General features: G+C 41.0%; 2 protein-coding genes across 2 annotated transcripts in view; both read right to left on the reverse strand.

The window, feature by feature from the left end:
- The window catches only part of LOC145485132 (uncharacterized), a 248,317-nt gene that overhangs the window by 29,800 nt on the left and 196,411 nt on the right, over positions 1-22,106 (reverse strand). The gene's annotated exons all lie outside the window — the stretch shown is intronic.
- LOC145485662 (uncharacterized) lies at positions 9,421-21,138 on the reverse strand (the record flags this gene model as incomplete). The annotated part of the gene is made up of 3 exons (XM_081464299.1): positions 9,421-10,737; positions 11,689-11,829; positions 20,790-21,138. Coding segments are annotated over 3 exons (525 nt in total), but the record flags the coding sequence as incomplete, so codon positions are not given.

The following is a 22,106-nucleotide window of genomic DNA, read 5'->3' on the forward strand; positions in this document are numbered from 1 at the left end:
AGCCTAGGGTTGATAACTGAGGAAGAATTAGACGATAACTTCCAAAATGTCGCTTTACCCGCTTCTTGTATCTCAGGACCAACGCATCCCCGAGACATTAGCAAAGCAAACTGTACCACCTACTAAAGAAGGGCCAAGCCCGAAACGTTTAGTTTACAAGCAGCTACATATTTAATAAACTGTACCAGTGTTGGTTATACGCCGAGAGAGTGAATTCTCACTAAAAGAATATTATTACAGTCCTAACATCGAAAGCTCAGGAGACTACAGGCCACCTCCTGGAAATAAGCGCATAACAAACCGCACAGAATAGAATATATGCTAAACTTCATATTGCACGTAATTACTATGTTATTTCAGCGAAAATAAGTACACGACCACACTCGACACACTCGAGTAGAATGAAAATGAAGACGAAACTTACCTCTTTATCGGACTGTCAGAGTTTGCGGGGAGCAGGCTGTTTGCGCGATAATGTATCTTAAGTGTATGCATATCCACTACAGCTTTCTTTTGATGATAATGTGGTCTGCAACTACTGGGCGAAGATTTAGGGTTCAGCGATTTTCAAAGACATCTCCGTTTCGGTTCAAAACTCGTCGAAGGGGTTGCAGATTTGCGAAAGAAAACCAGCTTCTTACGTAAGTGTTCTCTCTTTGCTTCGAATGTGGTAAACATTATCAATAATGGAAAGAATTAAACTTAGCGACAATTTGCAAGGCAATTAGTTGTTCTTATGGAGTGGTTAGCGTGATTATTTGGTTGAGTTCAGTGATTTTCATAGAAATCTCCGTTTCGGGTCAAAACTCGCTGACAGGTTTGTAGATTCGCGAAAGAAAGCCGATTTCCAGGGTGTTCTTTCTTTTATGTTCTGTAGACTCTAAAGCGCCAATTCATGATTTTCCCCCCGAGGGTATTGTACACATTGAAGACATATTTGCTCTCACGGAATAAACGGAGAAAACCGGTCAAAACGTCTTAGAAGATTCAAGAAAATATCAAGTGTGATGAAAAAACTCTTTCAGAATCACTTATATCCTTGACTTTGAAACCTTGTTCTATATCAAAAACAAAGAAAGTTTTTCTTTACTTATGTCAAATGAAAGATTCCTAAGCATTTCACCACATAGCAAAAAACGCTGTAACTTCCAGATTCTGACTGATATACTCTTTCAGTCCCTCAGCATTAAACTACAGTACAAGCCTTTTCGATCATTTCAGTTACAAAGTCATTAATATCCAAATAGCCCAGCCTTGATAACCGAAGAAAGATTAGGCGATTTTTTCAACTCCCAAAATATGTCAAATATCGCTGTACTCGGTTCTTGAACTTCAGACCCTACGCTACCATAATTAGGTTCGCCGTGAGGCGTGACTGGACACAGTCAAGATAAGACAACATTGATTTAATTGCACTTAATTTTGTACAGGACTAAATATATCGTACAAATAAATAATACATACTGTAGCTGAACATCCAGAATAACTATGCCAGAATATTAGCTAAGCAAACTGTTCCAGTGCTCGTAACACGCCGAGAGAGCGAATTCTTTGTAAGGGAATACTTAAGTGGTCGCAACACTGGAAGCTCAGGAGACTGCAGACGACCTCCTGGGAATAAGCGCAGCTTCCAAAACGCACAGAATTTGACTATATGCTCAACTTCGAAGTATTATTTCAGGGAAAAGACCATATGAGCTACGTAACCACACTCGAGTAGAAGCAAAATGGAACTTACCTTTGCTATATCGGACTCTCAGAGTTTGGGAGCAGACAGTTTGTGCACTGATATATCGGAATCTATGCATATCCAATAAAAGTAACTCTGTCTGCATAGGGTTCAGTGATTTTCAAAGAACTCTCCGTTTCAGTTCAAAACTCGCTGAAAGGGTTGTAGAGTTGCGAAAGAAAACCGACATCTGGAGTGTTCTCTCTTTTCTTTGGCTGAGGTATACACTAACAAGGAAAAAAAACTTAGGAACAATTTGCAAGGTAATTAGTAGCTTTTACAGGGTGGTTGGCAGTGGTTGATTGGTCGAGTTCAGTGATTTTCAAAAAAATCTCCGTTTCGGTTCAAACCTCGCTGACAGTGTTGTAGAGTTGCGAAAGAAAGCTGATTTCTTGAATATTCTCTCTTTTATATTCTGTGGACTCTAAAGGGCCAATTCATGATTATCATATACGTCGAGGGTATTTTACACATCGTTGACATATTTGCTCTCACAAAATAATAAACAAATAAAACCGGACTAAACTTCTTACATGCCTCAAGAACAGATCAATTATTATATCTGCATATTCAGTACAACACCCTGTGGGTAATACTGTGGTCTGCAGAAGATTTAGGTGTCAGTGATATTCAAAGAACTCTTCGTTTCGGTTCATAAATTACTGAAGGGCTTGCAGAGAAGTTAAAAGGCCTACTTTTGGAGTGTTCTCTCTGTACTTAATCTTGACTCATGGAGGACATATCTGCTTTCATAAATAAACGAATAAATGTGGTCAAAACGTCTTGCAGGATTCAAGAAAAGATCAATTCTGATGGAAGACAAAAAAGGGAAACTCACATCCTTCGGCTTTGAACCTTGCGCGATAAAAAATGAGAGTTGCTCTTTACTTATGTCAAATAAGGTCTCCCACGTATTCCACCTCTATGGACAGAAGCTCTGTAACCTGCAGATTCTGACTAATTTACTCTCTCAATCACTACCACGAAACTATAAGCCCTTCCGATCATTTCCGTTACACAGTTATCAATATCCAATGTTTACTAGAATTCTCTGCATGTAGCTAGTAAAGTTTACGGATCAGAATCTGGAAGACTCGTTCGTCGTTACTTGACCTTATTGTGCTTTCCAGCCTATGATAATCCAAGACTCTTAAAACATTACGAACAGTTTCAACCAAGAACGATGTGACGCCCTTAATTTGGCAATCACTACACACATATGTGTAGAAACCAATCCTCCGACTAGCCCCAGTCCGCGCGGCTATGCATAAATAATTCGACCTTCGCGCGGGTTATGTAAATCGCGAAGAATTTCGCTCGAGTTCACAAGTTATGACAACGTTACGTTTTTTTATTCTGTTTCGATCGCCGTATTCCCAAATCGTCAGGTAATGTCCTCTTTTTTCGTTTGTCTCGTATTTCCTATCTTTTTTCTTTTGTTGTAATTAGTTGTTCCGCTCTTAGTGTATTATGTTTGTAACCTTTATCCTAGAAACCACTGGAAACGACTTGTGTAGTTAAGTTAAGACCTCGAGTTGTTCACAATTGTATTAAGGTCATTCCTCACATTTGTATTGCGCATCCTTACTACGCATAATTTATGGCGTCATTAGCGCGCGCTCGTGCACGCGCATATTGAAAACATGACGGATTTGCCTTGATATTGAGCTCTTTCAGTTGAAAAATGGCTCTAGCTCACCAACGAGCACGGGCACCCCAATTTTTTTTCCAGTCATTGTAATCAACTAATCATAAGCTTCGCGTGAGGAAAGACTGATCTAATTTCTATTGCTGAAAATTGAATAAATAAGAAAAATAGCAGATACACTGTGGTCTTTTCTATCTTGCAGTCGGTAACCACGTCAAGAAATTTGGTTCAATTTTTTAATCAAGGATTTAGCTTTCTGTCTGAATCAAACTTAAAATGTTTATTTGTGTCCGACACAATGTATTGACTGCAGTTTAATGCGTTTTCTTATGAGTCTGGGCTCACAAAGATTTTACAATTACTGGGAATGCGTTTGTATAATAAGCATTAAATAATGCCAAAATGGGGCATTTTCAATGCCTCACTGCGCCTTAATGAGCATGGGCACCCCCCTTTTTTATTTCAAAATTGAAGTTATCATATGACAAATATTCAGTGAACAAAGTTTGAACAAAAATCTATTGTCACTTTTATTTCAGAGGAATTACCTTAAACTTCTTTACGGCCTAAATTATTGCTGGTACGTCGGTTACAATATGGCTTGTGTTTGTAGCCGATATTATGCGCGCTCTGATTGGCTAATTCTAGGGCATTATTCTCACGTAATGCCCACGGTCCGATTACGCGCCTGCAAAAGCAAAGCAAAAAGCATCAGTAGACTAAAGAATTTATTAACTTCGAACGTTCGGTCTTTACGGGAAAATCTCAAACCTCGGTCTTGACCTCGCTATCGCTCGGTCAATACGGCAAGGTCTAGGTTTGAAATCAGTTTCCCGTAAAGACCTCACTTTCGGTTAATAAGTTGGTAGTAATATATATGAAGAGAAGAACATCATTGTATCAGAGAGGGGTTGGTGGGGGAGGGGGGGGCGGTGTGGGAAAGGGGTTGCAAATACGACGTGCAGCGGAGTATTTTTGACGAAATTCGAGGTGTTTGGAAATGTGGTCAAACACTGTCTTGAGTGTTTGATATATCTTCTCAATCGAAACTAAAACTGAGGAGAAAACGGAGAAATAAAATCGAAAAAATCTATGCTAATTAAGATCAGATATCAAAACACCGTCACGGTCATGATTTCCTTTGTTTAAACTTGATAAATTATTAATGAACTTGAGAAAGTCAGTGTAAAAAGTATTGAAACTGTTCACCCAGATATTGAACCGAACTCCATTGCTTTGTTTTGCTTAATTACATAAACTTCTAATCAATAAGTAATCGAATGACAGCATGCAGTGTACAACAGAGACTGCTTTAACTGGCTCTCCCTTTTTACATCACTAAACATAAGTTCCGATTGTTAAATAGTTGTTGATTTTATTTCTTTATCTATCCAGTGTAACATCCTGCTTATCTTGGTTGATTATGTATTTATTAAGCAAGCCCAATTTCCACTGATATCTAAGCAGCTCTGTTCGCGTCACTAGTCATCATTTAATTTGATATTGACTGAGAGAACGTATTCGATCTTCGCAAATTTCTGGCATATCACAGATATCCTTCCCTAACAGAAGTAATATTGCATTCATGCATAATCTCTTGACAATAATCATGTCAAGGACACTCAAGGTCACGGGTAATCATGCCATGTATGACCGCGGTGCATGATTTCTAAGGGGAATCATGTCAAGTTCGCCGGCTTTGTGTTGCCTGCTGTCAATGAAGAAGCAAAATTCTTTGTAAGACGTGCTACCGACAGACCGAAAAATTCGAAGCGACTGTCAAAGAAGTCGCAAATTTAAACTGAGAATATTACAAAAAGAATCTTGCCTGTTGGAAAGTAAAAGCTACAAGCGGTGAAAGTACGCATTCAAAATGCTGTTTCAGCTCGTCTGGTACACCGGCGTCGGGAGCATTGTGTAGTGTGTAGTTCAAGAGCCCAGGAATTTTTTTCTTCAATTTTCAAGTTTCTTTATTTCAACATCATCATCATCATCATCATCATCATTTTATTTCTTGATAAAATCTACATTTTACAGTTGGACTGGCCCGCGAACAGCTATGCTAGTCTAGGCGCGTCATTCTATCAATAGATACAAATTATTTATTATTATTACTTTTATTACTATTATGGAAAAATAAAAAGTTAATAAAAAAGTGAATAAAATAAAAAAAGAAAAAGTGGGAAAAGAATATGATTTAATAGATAACATATTTTTTGTTTGTTTGTTTGATTGTTGGTTGTTTTTCTCTTTTTACAAATGCTACTGACAGTTTAATTTAGAGATGATCCTACGAACCTCAATGAAGGAATCTTCATCTTCGCGTACACTTAGTAGTTTGTTTTTAATTCTGAGTTTGAATGATTTCTTTGGTAGTTCTCTCAGAGAGCTTGGTATCTCATTCCATAGTTTAGCACCAATTCTTGAAAGGGCGTTTTTTTTGTATTTCAAGTCTTAAAGCTTTATTTAAATAATGATTTGAAATAAAAAATAATTTAATAGGAATTAATTGAAATTCACTCACGGGAAGATATGAACTCAATTAATTGACCTCGCTCCCAATGCGTGGCTTCATAGCTCAGTTGGTAGAGCATCGCACCGGTATCGCGGAGGTCACGGGTTCGAATCCCGTTGAAGCCCTGATTTTTTTTTTCAGGCTTCTTCTTTCCAGTTGCTTAAATTGGAAAATTTACTGCGATGATCATACTTCACTTTCATCTACTACCGCAGTTCAAATATGAATTATTTCATATACACTTCACAACACATTATCTCCTGTCTTACTTTTTTCCGGCTCAATATCGTAAAAGCTCCCGCTGAGGGAATATTGAGGCTGTGCAACCTTAGAAGTACTAAAACCGCTTTTTTAATCGTAAAAATTACGACGAGCGCAAGTGTCTTTTTCTATGGGGGTCGCCAGTCCCCAGAGGATAATCACGCTAGCCTTTGCTCAAACAACGGATATTTTCTAGATAGACATTCTCGGTCTCGTTTTCCACCCTTAATAGGATTCTCATTGCTTAGAGGGTAGGAAGTGTATTAAACAATTTCACCATGTCAAGCAAAATTTGCTTTCACTGAGTTTTATTCGTTTTAACATTATCCGGTAAGATAAGAGAACCTCCCAGCGGATTGGGGGACATGAGATACTTCTGGGATTAGTTTGGGGGAGAAAGTAATACTTTGCATTTTAATTAGCTTGGGGAAACTTAACAAAACGAATGTGGTATAGCGTGGTCTGTACTCCTATAGACAACGATTCGCGTATCGTTGTCGATAAGAGTACAGACCAGGCTAAACCACATCTCGATTTTTTTTTACCACAATATCAACGTCAAAGAAAATGCTTTTCAGAGCGCGAGCTGAAAAAGGCATTGCGCGACACATTGGTTTAGCATGGTCTGTACTCTTATTGACAACGATAGCCGTATCGTTGTCGATAAGAGTCCAGACCACGCTAAACCACATTTCGATTTTTTTTTTACCACAATATCAACGTCAAAGAAAATGTTTTTCAGTGCGCGAGCTGAAAAAAGCAATGCACGACACATTGACGCGAGCAGCGTTGTCTGGACTCTTATCAACAACGGTAAATTAGCCAATCAGATTCCGAGATTAGTAGCAATTGTGGTAAAAAAAGATAGTACTCGGATTGATTAATAGTAGGTACTCTTAAAGGGGACTTTCGGAAAAAGGTAAGTCAGAAACAGTAGAATTTATCAATGCAGAAAAGGGAGAAACTCCGAAGAATTCTTAGATGATATGTATTCCCACTGGGAGGCCCTCAAATAAGGCAATGATCTCGTTTTTGAAATGTTTTGTTGACAGGATAAAAAGTGAAGGAATTAGTTTTAAAATTTTTTTAGGTTTGGTTTAGTGGAGTCAAAGGAAGAAGTGTCAGTTCTTTTTGTGTTTTCTGGCTCTGCGACGTCTATTTGCCAATTGTTTGGAAGCTTTCTTCGTTCCAGCTCGGCTAGGTTGATCATCCCGATTTGGATCAAATCCGGAAGTGGACGGAGATGACGGATAGGTAGGTGCTTATAACTTGTGAGCTCCTTCCGTTTTCATGTGGCAAAAAGTGTAGAGCCATGGGATATTGGTGAAACAATACGATCAAACTACGCAATATATGTTAGAGGTGGGGATGTCTGGGGAGGGGGGGGGGTGTGACTAGGGTTGGGGAGATGGGGCAGTGTAGTAACACCGTGGGCATGAACGCTGTACTCCATCCATGCAGAGCTATAAATTGTTGCCAAAGATTTCTTGATACCTTGCTTCCGTTACATGCTTAAACGGATCGGCTGTTAAATGTAGTGCGAAAGTCGTTCTAAAGGAAGATTTAAAAGGCAAAATCACGAATATTCCAACAGTCATATAAGTGGACGTATTCAAGCACTTAATTTACATTCCTAAAGTAGCCTATATGTTGGAAATTGTAGATCCCAATGAGCTCATTTGATGGCAAATAGTCTGAACAGAAGCTATGTTGATGATTTTTTCTAAACTAGTTTGCCATCAATTTTCCTGCAGAGATTGTTGGGCTTTTACAGGTAAAAGACTGATTCAGTAAAGACAGACCTTCTAGAGTTTTATCGTTCACTTCTCCGTTCAAGACGTCCTCATCGATATCCGTTCCTTCGAGGGGAATTTTAACAAAATTGGGTCCAAAAATGATAAAATTGGCATCGGACTTGTTTGAAGCTGCGTCGGCCCTTAAAGGCAAATCTTGGCGGCGTTCTACGTCATGTCCAGTTTTATTCTCCTTTGCTGAAGCGTTTTCAGGCTTCAAAGATTCTTCATGACAAATTTGACATTCTAAATCTTCTGTCTTGTGCACGTTTGTTGTTTCTGTTTCGACTTCGTCTGAAGCGTTCTCACCTTTTTCCACAGCACAAACTGATAGACCATCATCTCTCTCCACGATCGCCTCGTCAAAGTTCGGATTGAAACGCTCTGATTTCTCTAATGTTGGCTGTTGATTTGAAAAGTAACTTCGTTTACCATTGATCTCTTCCTTAAATTCTTGTGAGTGTGCTCTAGTGGTGGACTATGGACGTAAAATACATTGTGTTAGGCAGTTCACAGATAAGAGTTTAGTTTTATGAGAATTTCCATTGCGACGCAATAGTTTTAGAACTTGAGCTACGATTTCAAAATGCATGGTCGCGTGTACTGAAGAAGTATCCAACAAAAAGTAGCGCACGACGAAAGAATTTGTGGAGACCCTTCTTTTTTTTGTTGCTACTGTTCTTCTTGAATTGTTGTTGCCATTTTTCTGTTTTTTGTTTTGTTTTGTTTTTATTTGTTTTTTTATTTTCTTCTTATTGTTATTATTGCAAAATTGCACTGTAACATCATGGCAACAGATGCGTGATTTGGAACTCACACGCGGCCTCCTCACGAAAAAAGTAAAAACGCACTGAAAACTGTGGGCAAACAAATTGCTGTAATGACTCGATTCTAATGTTCTTAAATTAGAAAAACGTGAAGTTGATTTCGTAATTAATATTAGTAAGTCATTACGTCACAGAATGATAATTTAAGGCCAATTACATAAAAACGATCTTGGAATCCTACAAACGTATGTTAAACTTGTCTGTAAACAAGAACGAGAAGTAGGTGTGCATTGCATAGTTGTAGATCTCCTTAGAATTTAGTCACAGCAAAGTATTTTTTTCTGTCCAATGATAAGTTTAAAAGCCTATCAATTTTTTTGTTAAAGAGTAGACCAGCGAAATGCCAGGCAGTTACACTTTACAGTGCGAGCTCAATAAAAATCAAAAACTGAGTGAGATTAACATTGCATCAAAAATCGCTGGAGTTTACTCGCCCGAGTGCGGTTCGAGCACCGAGCGTCTATTGTCTTTTTCTCTTTACATTTTATAAGCGCTCGTGCAAGTTAACCTTATTTAATCACTCGAAACACTGTGTGTATTTCACTACCATTAAATTTTATTAACTTCATGCACTGGAATAAATTTAAACGTTAAATGAAATTATTGACGGTTATCTTAATGTACCGAATGAATTGTATTACATTTTTACTCATTTTAAGCCAATAAAACTGTAATAATTTTAAAGCCGTAGTTTACGAGTTTCAATTTGTTCGTAGCGCGCGCGTCCTTAGAATTGAGCTAAAAGAGCTAAGAGAGGAAAAGATTGCCCAAGTCCACTGAATATCACAAGATTTCGCCATTAATTACATATAATATTCTCCCTTTTCCTCGGTCTCTCTGTACTTTTCAATTCGTAATTGGACTTCCCCCTTCCTAAATAAATGTTGTAGCCAAAAGTTCCGTTCTACTTCTCCCTTATTAACTTAGGTTTTACATACCTCATTGTTTTTCTCTTGGCACTTCTGCCATCTCTTATATAAAAAGTAAGCACCTCCAACGGCTAAGCCGGCACCTGTACAGCCAAACAATATTTTTTTTTATTGCCGTGTTACAACAGTGTGGCGACACGTTTGTTGAAGAGCTGTTTTGCGCAAACTCAGTGCATGTAATGTTTCGTTTCCAATCTCTTTTGCCGAGAGGTTGCTCAATCACAAATAGACCCTGAAATGCATGTTACTTAAAGTCTTGTTTCGTATTTTCAAGAAATAGCATGATTGACATGCGTGTATTTAACCTTTTTAAACGAAAAGGGGGTCGTCGAGAAAGGACTGAAAAAGGAGGAGAAATAAAAACTTCGAAGTTTAGAGCAGGCTGAGAAGACGGTAAAAGGCCTTACAAGAAAACGGTTTTACATCAGAAAGTACGCGTCGACCGTCATTGAAAAGGATTGATCATCACGCCTGAGCTGCTTTAGCTGTCTTATGAGCATCAAAGAAATTCGCAGTTTCTATCCGTTAATTGTTCACATCAAAACGGGTAATTTATCCAAAACGGATTGTCCGTCTCTAACGTCAAAACAGCCAATGTCTTCTCGTTGCCTTTATTCTACAAGAATTTTTTTAAAACGCTCATTGACATTAATTTATATGGAACTGCAATCTTTGCAGTTCCAAGTTGGTTATCTTTACCACCCTAATGAAAGGCATATTATGCATGATTTGTGACAATTGATATGACTGAAATACACAACGTAGTTATCATAATCAGTGCATTAATATCTGTAGCAAGAGTCTGTTACTACAAGAATTCTTCCTGTAACTATGCCAACAAAAATTCAACTAATTTTGCTTGAATTTTTCTTATTGATTTTGTATACAGCGCAAGAGAGGGTAAATCAAACTACAGCCTAGGGTAATACAGGGAAGGCTGATGTCCAGTGCAAGTGATAATCAGTGGCAGTTCGTATCGCCCTCATTTATTTTGTCATCCTCAGCCTGATGCTGATCCACAGTGAAGAGTAGGATCTAAGAATAAAGATAACGAACGAGAAAACTCAAACAATGGAAGAGCAATTGGCTTAATTCCCTGAAAACAGCCGCAGATTACCTTCAAGACTACCTTGCCTAACGTACAATAGTCCAACGAACAACAGTAATGTTATTGCGTAACAACAAGCCTTACGATGATTCTACAGCAAAAGATGTCTGTTATATTAGGATTTAGCTTGAAACTTTCGTATGTGTTCATCGCGGTAACAGGCGATTAAAAAAAAAACACCCTGAATAAAATGTCTTTTAAATCTAAGTAGACAGTAATTGTACACCTAATTTTGAATTTGAGGACAAGTCAGTCCAGGTCCACCTCATCGCGTTTAAGGTGACTCGAAACAGTTTCCAGTACTTAGATTTCGATAGGTCGTTATAACCACTCTTTATCACTTGATGCTACAATCATGATATCAAAAAACTGCTCAATCATTGGTGAACACATTGTTATCGTTTTCGTGACTCAATAGGTTACCATAGCAACAATATGACCTCCTAAAACACCCTTAATTGCAGCTTTAGAGGCTTATAATTCAAAAACGGTACAGTGAAATTTTTACATATTACCAACTTTTGATAAGCACGATAAGACGCAACTTTTGGTAAAGTATAAAAAAATTCTGTAGGCACGGTTCAGAGCCACCTTAAGCTTTTCAAGTCGCCTGATTTTTCATTCGCTTGCGATCTCAACGACAACAAAGAGGGTCTATGGACAGTCTAGTCGGCGCTAATTAACTAATAATATTAACAATTATATTATTCACTCTCAATTTCTATGAGGTGGTAGTGCAATGGCGCAGCCAATCAGATTACAGCATTTGCATTAGCATACTAGTAGAATTCTACTAATAGTCATTGTAATAGTTACACTAGTTACTGTGTCAGAAAAACAAGCAAAATGTGAAGTATCGTCTTTTCCTTTCTTCTTACCATAACATGGCTTGGTCTCACTCCTTTCCCCACTACATTCGCCATTGCTGGAGGAAATACACGTTCGGTTGCGCTTTTGCTTTCGATCACCTTCAGTGCACCCGCAGTTACTCCACTGGTTCCATGGTGACCAGAACGTGTCTGTATAATAGAAAATGGCTGTGGCTGGTCACAAAACTTCTTGAACAAATCACAGATAGAAAGAGAACGTTTCCATTTGGGTGGCGTTTTAATTAACACAAACCTGTTAGATTTCGTTTTTCAGCTTTATTAGGTAACTACACACAATTCTATGGATTAGCGACAGTTACAAATAAGAAACGACAAAATAAAGTAAACACTAGCTGGCAAGGTAAAATATGTGTAATGAGCACAAATACGCATTCACTGTGTGAAGAGGCAGAGGGCCGACTTCAGACACAACTTAAAGCGAGATTCAATTAGTCCTGACAAGCAAATTTATTTGACTTTCCATAGGAGGAAGGTAAATTCCTAAAGATAAACATAAGACGAATTAATACAAATTACTAACCGCAGACGGCAGAAAACTAAGAGGAAAATACAAAACAGACGATAAACTAAACGGCTTACCAAAATGCTGGCAACGGGGTTCTGAGAACCAAGAAGTTAGAAGTGTACCGGACGATAAACTAGCACGAAATTTACATACGACGCGAGAAAAAAAGCATGCAGAATGTGAAAAAATACATTAACATATGAAACAAAAAAGGACACAAAGAAAACACGAAATATAGAAAACACGAAATAGCCGCAACATCCTGGGGGGCTTGGCTGAATTTAACTAAACATTCAGGAAATAAATGCGACAGTTAGCCTAATTTAAGTGTTTGTGGACTCGATAACTCCAATAAATAATCCGTAGACAGTTCTAAAAGGCAGAGTTCTTGAAACATAATTCAAAGTCATTTTCGATGTTACGATACTTAAACTGCTTCCTCAAGCAAGCACAGCTTGGAGATTGGTCTGACCAGGGTACCATTTTTTGTCTTGATTTCGGCTACGCGGACCCGGTGATCATGGCCAGGAAAAGTCTTGAAAACACGACCAAGGAGCCATCGTCCCCGCGGGGAATTGTCGTCGACGACCAAGACTAGGTCTCCGATTGCCAAGCTGCCCTTCTCTCGAACCCATTTGTGACGTTGTTGCAGCGTTGGGATTTACTCTCGCATCCACCTTTTCCAAAAGCAGTCAGCTAGAAATTGAGCTTGTCCCCATTGCTTCCTTCGGTAGAGGTCTTCACTCACAAACAACCCAGGTGGTAGAGCAAGGTTTCTCCGCTGAAGCAAGAAATGACTCGGAGTGAGAGGTTCGAAGTCGCTCGGATCGTCGCTGCTTGGCGTAAGAGGACGACTGTTTAGGATAGTTACAACTTCAGCGAACACAGTGCGTAGAGTCTCCAATCCGACCAGTGCGTTTTGGTTTCTGAGGATCGCTTTCATTGACTTTCGGACACTTCGAATGAGCCTCTCCCAAACCCCATTCATGTGACTGGCTATGGGTGGTTGAAATTTCCACTCGGATCTTGGGCACAAGTGGCAGCTGATCTCGTCTTTGATCAGGCGTTTATTTAGCTCGTCTTGATTCCATTCCCGAATGGATCGCTGGATTTCTTTGTCTGCTCCTACGAAGTTGGTTCCATTATCGCTCCAGATTTCTTTCGGACAGCCACGGTTTGAAATAAACGTTCGGAGAGCTTGAATAAAGGCGTCAGTCTCCAGCGAACTCACGTCTTCGATATGGACGGCACGACTGGTAAAGCAGGTGAAAAGACATCCATATATCTTCTCTGAACCCCGTCCGCGCTTTACATAGAATGGCCCGAAGAAATCTACTCTAGTATAAGTGAATCGAGGCTCGTAAGGGATGAGACGTTCTTTAGGCAGGTCGGCCATCAACTGCTGCATAAGGGCCTCGTTTCGCTTGCGGCAATCAACACACTTGCGCAGAACTCGTCGGACAAGTGATCTTGCTTGTAATATCCAAAATTTCTGGCTTATGGTAGAGAGTACGTGCTCACGACCAGCATGGCCCAAGGTCTCTTGATAGTAGCACACTATTAAGGTGGAGATAGGATGATCCTTCGGAAGGAGCATTGAATGGACGGCATTGAATGGAATCGAGGCGTGACGAATTCTTCCTCCAACGCGAATAGTTCCTTCGATCAGTACAGGGGAGAGGTTAGCAAGTTTGCTATGACCTTTGACTTGAAGTCCACTGCTTAAAGAGCCAAATTCTTCAGGGAAGTGCTGGCGTTGAACTAACTGGACAATTTTCTGCATTGAGTTTCGCGTCTTTACGATGCCCATCCCTCTTGGTTTGGGGAGAGCGTTCTTGTTCTTGATGTACTCAACAAAGCGTAATAGACATGCCATGAGTGTTTGCAGACACGGCCAAGATGAGTAGCGCCTTAGGAACAGATCTAACGCAGATCCAAATGAAATGAGCGTAACGTGACTTGCAACTCGAATTTCTTTGTCGTTGTCAGGAATATTACCAATTTCCTGTACTGGCCACTGGTCTTCGGGTTGCAACAGGAACTTAGGTCCAGACAACCAGCGACAGTTCGGTTTGAGGGAATGTATTTCCATCCCTCGAGAGCCCTCATCGGCCGGATTCAGAGATGTCGACACATGTCGCCATTGCTCAGGAGCGGAAGCATCATGGATCTCATTAACTCTGTTAGCAACAAAGGGCTTGAAACGTCTCTTCTCATTGGTGATGTACTGAAGGACTTTTAGGGAGTCCGTCCAAAGGGTGACACTATGAACCGGCAGGTCCAGCTCATCGTGAATCAGCACGTGGAGACGCGTAGAGACCACAGCTGCCTGTAATTCTAGACGTGGAACGGACCATTGTTTTAAGGGCGTGTTGGGCGTTTTCCCCATAACGAAAGTGCAATGAACTCTTCCTTGATCATCAACGAGTCTCAAGTAGCTAACAGCAGCATAGCCATGGTTAGAATCATCAGAAAAATAGTGCAGCTGGACGTTGGTGGTTGTGGCATGAGAAGGATTTCTAAAACATCTCGGGATCTTGATTTTTGCGACGAGGGGAAGAGACTCCATCCATCTGTGCCATTGTGTAAGCAGTGGTTCTGGTACACGTTCGTCCCACTGGATTACCATTCTCCAAAGTTCTTGAAGTAGAACCTTCACTGGAAGGATGAAGGGGCCCATAAAACCAAGCGGATCGAAGAGGGAACTGACCGTTGAAAGAATGCTACGTTTGGTTGGCGGTTTGTTAGTGGGTACGACTTTAAACAGGAATGTATCCGAGTCTGCGTCCCAGTGTAACCCAAGTGCACGACCAATAGGTAGCTGATCAAGATCTAGATTCAAAGCAGGATTCGCTCGTTCTTTCTCAGGAAGGGTGGCCAGAAGCTTACGGCTGTTACTAGTAAACTTCGTTAGGTGGAAACCGCCTTCCTTCATTAACTGGATCAACTGCTCAGTAAGGTGGATCGCATTCTCTTCGTTCGGAACGGACTTCAAGACATCATCGACGTAGAAGTTCCTACGCACCGTGTTGATTGCTTCCGGGCCAAACCGCTCTTCATTATCATCTGCTGTCTGTCGTACTGCCCTGTTGGCGCAACAAGGTCACGAGGCTGCTCCAAAAATGTGAACGAGCATTTGGTACTCATCAGGGGGGTTATCCAAGCTACCGCTCCTCCATAGGAATCTCAAAGCGTCAGCATCCCTGGGGAGAACCTTGACCTGATGGAACATAGCTTCTAAGTCTGCTGTAAATGAGATTTCTTCCTCACGAAAGCGGATGAGTACACCAGTTAAACTATTCGCGAGGTCTGGGCCTTGGAACAACTGATCATTCAGGGAAGTGCCGTCGGATTTGGCAGCTGCGTCAAAAACCACACGGCATTTGTTGGGCTTGTTGACGTTGAAGACAGGATGATGCGGTAAGTACCACGTGATTCTGGATGTCTTGGTGGCCTCTTCAGGAGTCAGCTTTCTTACATAACCCTTATTAACGTACTCCTCAATGACCGCTCTATACTTGGCTTCCAAGTCAGGATCACGAGAGAAACGTCTCTTTAGATGATGAAGTCTGGCTTGAGCTGCAACCCTATGGAAAGGAAGGTTAGGGCCTTCCTGCTTCCAAAGTGAGCCAATCCGATAGTGGCCGTCGACCTTTGAGATAGTATTCTCGATAATCTTCATGGCCTTGTGATCCTCCACTGACATAGATTTTAGAGACTGTTTCTCAGTTCCATAGACTCAACTCGCCAGAAGTCTTCGAGTTGACGACTCAGAGAAATCTCCTCACAAGAAACTTGGTTGAGGTTAAACTGGTACCTATCGCTACCGCTAGCAGAACCACCGAGGATACTCCAGCCCAGGCAAGATCTTATTGCGAAAGGCTCGTTTGGGTCTCCTTTCCTGACTTCGAGTGGGATGAAGGCGTCCTGGACATTCGTGCCAATGAGGACAGACACTTTGCTCCTTACGACTTCAGGGAAAGGTACCTGACGTAGGTGTGGCCATTGTCCCATTCTCTTGCAAACCGAGACATGTTTGAGTGGAATGGCTAGATCTTTCACGGCCCAAACGTTACGGGGGAATGATCTGCAATAGGATCTCGGAGGATTCCGCCATAGTTGCCGTAGCACACACGCTGGGGGTAGCGTTTTGACCATCGGGGGGATCTAGGATAACAGCTGGAACTTCTGCGGCTTCAACGTTATTGGTTTGGTGAACAACGTTTCTTTCATGGCTGGGCCGAGAAAGATGCAACAGAGTATGATGAGGTCTGCCACATTCTGGTGTCTTGCAACGTGTTGGAGACTTGCACGATCTTGCAGAATGTTCAACAGAATTGATACAATTGAAGCAAATTCGCTTCGTCTTGACAAACTCGATTCTTTCATTGACAGGCTTCAACTTGAACGTTTCACAGCGGTAAAGTGGATGAGACCTGGTACACATTGGACACTGGACCCCCTTTTTGCGATCCGTTTTCACTGCAAGGTTACTGTTCTCGCTGTCCTTCTTCTGACCTTCGGTTGTCAGCGTGGTAAACCTGTGATCATTAGCATCATGCCTCTTGGAACTCGGAGGCTTTGTTTCGGCTGAAGAACTTGAGAAGAACGGATGGTTTGCTACATCAGCGCGATCGTTCAAGAAGTTAACAACGTCCCTAAAGGAAGGCATGATTTGCCCTTGATGTTCGAGCTTCTTCAAGTGTTCTCTGAATTTGGCTCGCGCCCACTTAGGTAATCTTAGAATCATTTTTTCAAGGTTGTCAGTGTTTATTTCTCCTAGAAAGTTCATAGCTTCCAAGGTATCGTACATAACCCGAGCTGTATCTGCGTAACGCCGCAGGCCTCGTTTATCCTGAGGGGCTATGGCGGGGCCTTTCACCAGGGTGTCAACAGATACTCGTACTATCTTAAAGGGTTGACCAAAGCGATCTTGAAGAACTCGGAGTGCCTTCGTTAAGCCTCCTGGAACGGACTCGTACCTCTGCACGGCTAATAAAGCGGGGCCTTCGAGAAATTGCAACAGTCGGGCCATTTTCGTCGGTTCGTCTAAGGCCTTTGACTCCACCATTTGATGAAACCTCCGACGAAACATCAGGTAGTTTTCAGGGGACCCATCGAACTTGTCAACTTGCAGAGCCGGTAGACCATGGTCAGCATTCATTTTCTCCATGGTAGAGGCGATCATAGCAAGAAGGTTTCCGCTGACAGGCTGTGGAGTAGGCAAAAGGCGCTGTGAAGGGGCTGCAACGCTAGGGACGGCAGTATGATTATCACTTTGAACTGCAGCACTTAAACCGGTAGCCAGGAGATAAGGAGGAACCACAGAATCACGACTATGTGCAACACGCGTACCGGTAAGGTCAGCCGTATTAGCCGGAGCCGAAGACATTGGAGGACCAACTGGAAATTAAGACACGCGCGAAGACGTCTCTGGCAATCTAGGAACTTGCAAGGAGGAGGATGAAACCAAGGAAACTTCCGTGGACGTGGCTTGGGACACACCAACGTACGGAAATGTCGCGGGAAACGCTGTTGGCTGGTTTGACACGACTGGGCACGTGTAAACTTGCGTGGACGCAGGTGGAGGCGCAAACACGGCTGGAAGCGTGGGGCTTGCGTGGATAGGGCTGGAAATGCATAAGCTCGCGTAGACACAGCTGGAAACGTGTAAGCTTGCGTGGAAACAGCAGGAAGCGTGTAAACTTGCGTGTTCTTGGGTGGAGACGTGTACACTCGCGCGGAAGCAGCTGGAGTCGTGTGAGCTTGCGTGTTCATAACAGGAAACGTGTAGACTTGCGCGGATGTAGGTGGGGTCGTTAATGAAGAGGTGTTAGAGGTTATCCCAAACGCCAACCCTGGTGGAACGCGGGTATGATATGATAAAGAATTCGCGTTAAACATAAGCTCTGAATACTCGTTCTCGGCTAATTCGGCTTCTAAATTAGCTACTTCAGTCCTTTCTTTCGCTTCTGCGATGTCCTTTTCGGCCTCCAGCTTCACCATCTCCAATTCGAGCTGCTTCTGGTTCATTTCCATTTCTAAACGTTTCACTTCTATCTCGATGGATCTTTTTCGTTTTTGTTTAGTTTGTTTCGCAGCTAGGGCAGCCTTGGCCGCTGCAGTTCTTTTGTCGCGAAGTCTTGCGCTTGCCTCACTAAGCCTTGAAGAAGCACGACTGCTTGCGGAGCGCAAAGATCTTGTTGGCGATACCATACCAAATTTGGCAAAGTCCTGAGATACTTGTTCGTTAAAATGTGTGGCGACGGCGACTGTATATTCCTCGATCTTCAGGTCGTACTGGAGTTTTCTCGTTTCTTGAGTAACGTATTGCGTATCAACCTCATGAATTTCGATGCTATCTTCGTCCAGGAAACTTCTATATCGTGTAGTATTTTCCTGGAAATTACTCCACGCTTTGTCCAGAATTGCCTGAACGGACTTAACGTTCGCTAGATTCGCGTAGTCGACGAGGAGAGCGTCAATTTGTGAGCAGGCTTTAGACATAGCCGAAACATATCCCGCACGCGACTTTCGTAGAGCCTGCAAAGCTTCTTGCATGGCTCCTTCTTGAAGAGAGCTGGACGTTTTCTTTCGTGAACTTGAGCGAGCGGCAGGGACTGTCGTCGCGTTCGCCATACCAACTAACTCATTTTGGAATTACGATGAAGAGGCAGAGGGCCGACTTCAGACACAACTTAAAGCGAGATTCGATTAGTCCTGACAAGCAAATTTATTTGACTTTCCATAGGAGGAAGGTAAATTCCTAAAGATAAACATAAGACGAATTAATACAAATTACTAACCGAAGACGGCAGAAAACTAAGAGGAAAATACAAAACAGACGATAAACTAAACGGCTTACCAAAATGCTGGCAACGGGGTTCTGAGAACCAAGAAGTTAGAAGTGTACCGGACGATAAACTAGCACGAAATGAACATGAAGGTATAACACAAATATATACGCAACGAAATTTACATACGACGCGAGAAAAAAAGCATGCAATTAACATTAACATACTTTTTTTTTTTCCTCGGGCAACGTTACAAATTAGAGGTAAATGTAACTGTGGATTTTACACTCACTATGGGGGCCAACTAGACCTTGACCCCCATACTCTAACTTTAATATTTATAAAACGGAGGCCCGAGAAGGTTGTAGTGTGGCGTAGGCCAGCGGAACAGACGGAATAGACAAACTATCAATTTTAATGCGTCGGAGCACCAGATTAACAACTGTTCAATTCAAAAGCAAAACTGATCAATGACCGATGTTTGTGTTACTTCATGATCTCCATATTTGTGCTCCTCCAATAGACACCAGCATGGCTTCTCCACACAAAGCTCTATAAATTTAGCCAAAAAAAATTATCCGAATAACGCGCGTATAACAAGACGAATATGACTAAATCTTGGAGAGGTTATTAAGATATCATTTATCTATCGTTTCCCATATTTGTAAATTCATTTAGTAATAGGTTTTGATATTTATTTTTGGTGGCATGATAGTGATAACCAACATTAGGAAACGCCAGGTTTTGAAACGTCCACAGCCACCTTACGCCGCTTCTCTGGCCATAAAGTCTTTAACATGTAAAATTTCCATTTTTTTTTTCATCGATCGAATGCGATTGTACTTGATATTGGCTAAATATTACTGCAAAAAGTTCTTTTTTTGCCAGCAAGCTACTAGAGGTACATGTATATTGAAACTTAAACGTTGAGAGTATAGTGTCATTTCGTTTGTATTTTTCCATTCGTTTAGAGGCTTGAATGACAAAAACAACAACAACAAAAACAACAATAAACTTAGTGTAAAATGGGGTTGACTAGCCTAGACGACTTCTACGATTCGTGACATTTGTATTGCAAGGTATGCTTTTAACGAATTTGCTTTCGAGGGACAAAATATGAAATTTACCGTGAACATGTTGCTTACTTGCATTCTATATTGTGACGCCAAGCCCGGCTTAGATTAGAACTGTTTGCAAGTACAGTAGGTAGATCCTTATCAAGGATATCATATTTGTTCTCCTACGATTTTCTTCGGAGACGCCGTAGCTTTACTTCGAGAAAGCTATACGTTTGTCTAGAGAGACATTCTTATGTTTCTTGCAGCTATCTGATCGAGCTTATATGTTTCTCTTGCTCGATGTATAGGTTTAATCCTCCTTTGGTCGTCACGGCACCACACGATTCAAATGTAGCTGTTTACGCGCACGTCTGTTGACTGTTTTGCGTGTTTCATATGCCATTGTTCGGCGTAGTTCTCAGTACTAAAATTAGATGTTGTAACAAGGCAAAAAGATAGTAAAGATTGAATCTAAAGTTACAGTAGTATTATCATACCATTTTTAAGGGTCTGCACTTCTGTCATTACAAAAATGTTTAGGGGTATTTCGACCATCATGTGAAAATTTAAGACCATTTTCAACTAGTGAAAAGAAAGGCATGATTTAATGTTGCAAACGCCTTTTTGAGTAGATTGGAGCTTACTTAGCTGATATCTACGCTGAAAATGTCAAAAATGTATACATAATGCGTTTTCATTTCTTATAGCACGATTAAAAATCTGCTCACGTACCAGTGATCTGATGAAAAATCCATCCTTGGGAGCGCACGAGAAACTTTCTTCCATGGCAGTTCCTCCCCAAATCTAGTCCCTCGCTGAGGTGTTCGCACGTTCCAGATCTTGGCTCAAAGTTGTAAGAAACGCAATCGTCAGATGTTGTACAAGCAATGAGGCATTGCATCCAATCCCCAGCGTTAAGTCTTTCGATAACTGGACCGACCAAGTACTTATCTCGATACGTGGTATGCGATTCAACCCGATGTACTTGAATGACACAGACATTTAGGAAGAAAACAAAACTTAACATTTTCAGCTGAAATGTTAGTATTCTCACCCGAAAAACAGCGCTATGGCCAACGATTAAATGATATCGGTTTAATCAAATTAATTCTTCTCCGGATGCAAAGCCGAATATTTATCTTTTGACTAAAAGATCAATCAAGTAGACGCCTTAAGCAACAATCTGTCAATTTTAGAAACTTAAGTCGGATGCTTAGTCGCTCTAATATAGCCTTGATCTCCGGCATGGAGGCGGTTTTGAGGTAATCGTCACTTTCGAGTTCAGCACTTTTAGAGCGCTCTCATTTGTTCAAAATCAGCTGCATGAGCAGTGCATGCATGCATGGTGTGGATCACGTCCAACAGCAGTCATCTAAGAAGAGAAGCGACGTCTTCACGATAGATAACAGAACAGGGGAGAGTGAGGACTGAAAAAAATGAAAAACTAAGCATTTTTTTTCGCGTTTTCTACATTAGTTTTTGATACAAAAAAAGGATCTTTTAAACATAATGTACAGCTGACAAAATACTTTCACATTCGACAACAGTTTCTGTTCCACAAATGGTATTTTTTACTAATGCTCAATGCAAACAGTGACAAATGCACAATTTTTCATTCAAAAAAGGAACTCTTAAAAACAATGTACAGCCGACAAAATACTGCAGATCGAACAAGAGTTTCCGTTCCACAAATGGGTTTTTTCACTAATGCACAATGCAAACAGTGATAAATGCACAATTTCGAGATCTTAACTTGACAGATTGCTATAAGATATTTAACCTTTAGGAACAAGCAAGAGAGGATGAGAACACATCCCCCATAAATGAGAGGTTATTTTAGGCATGCAAGTCACCCAGTTGGTCAGTTTAATTGACGTAGTAAAAGGTACTGCTTGGTTTTGTTAATTAAATATGCCTAAAAAAAAAAAGAAAAGAAAACTGCACCTGGATTTTCTTAGAGCAATTCGTACGAAGAGGAGAACTAACTATTTGGCGCTTTGAAAGAGCTTTCCAAAAAGATATTCCTCGCTTTAATCTGTTCAGTTATTT

This window comes from Orbicella franksi, chromosome 4, assembly GCF_964199315.1.
Source record: "Orbicella franksi chromosome 4, jaOrbFran1.1, whole genome shotgun sequence".
Classification (NCBI taxonomy): Eukaryota; Metazoa; Cnidaria; class Anthozoa; order Scleractinia; family Merulinidae; genus Orbicella; species Orbicella franksi.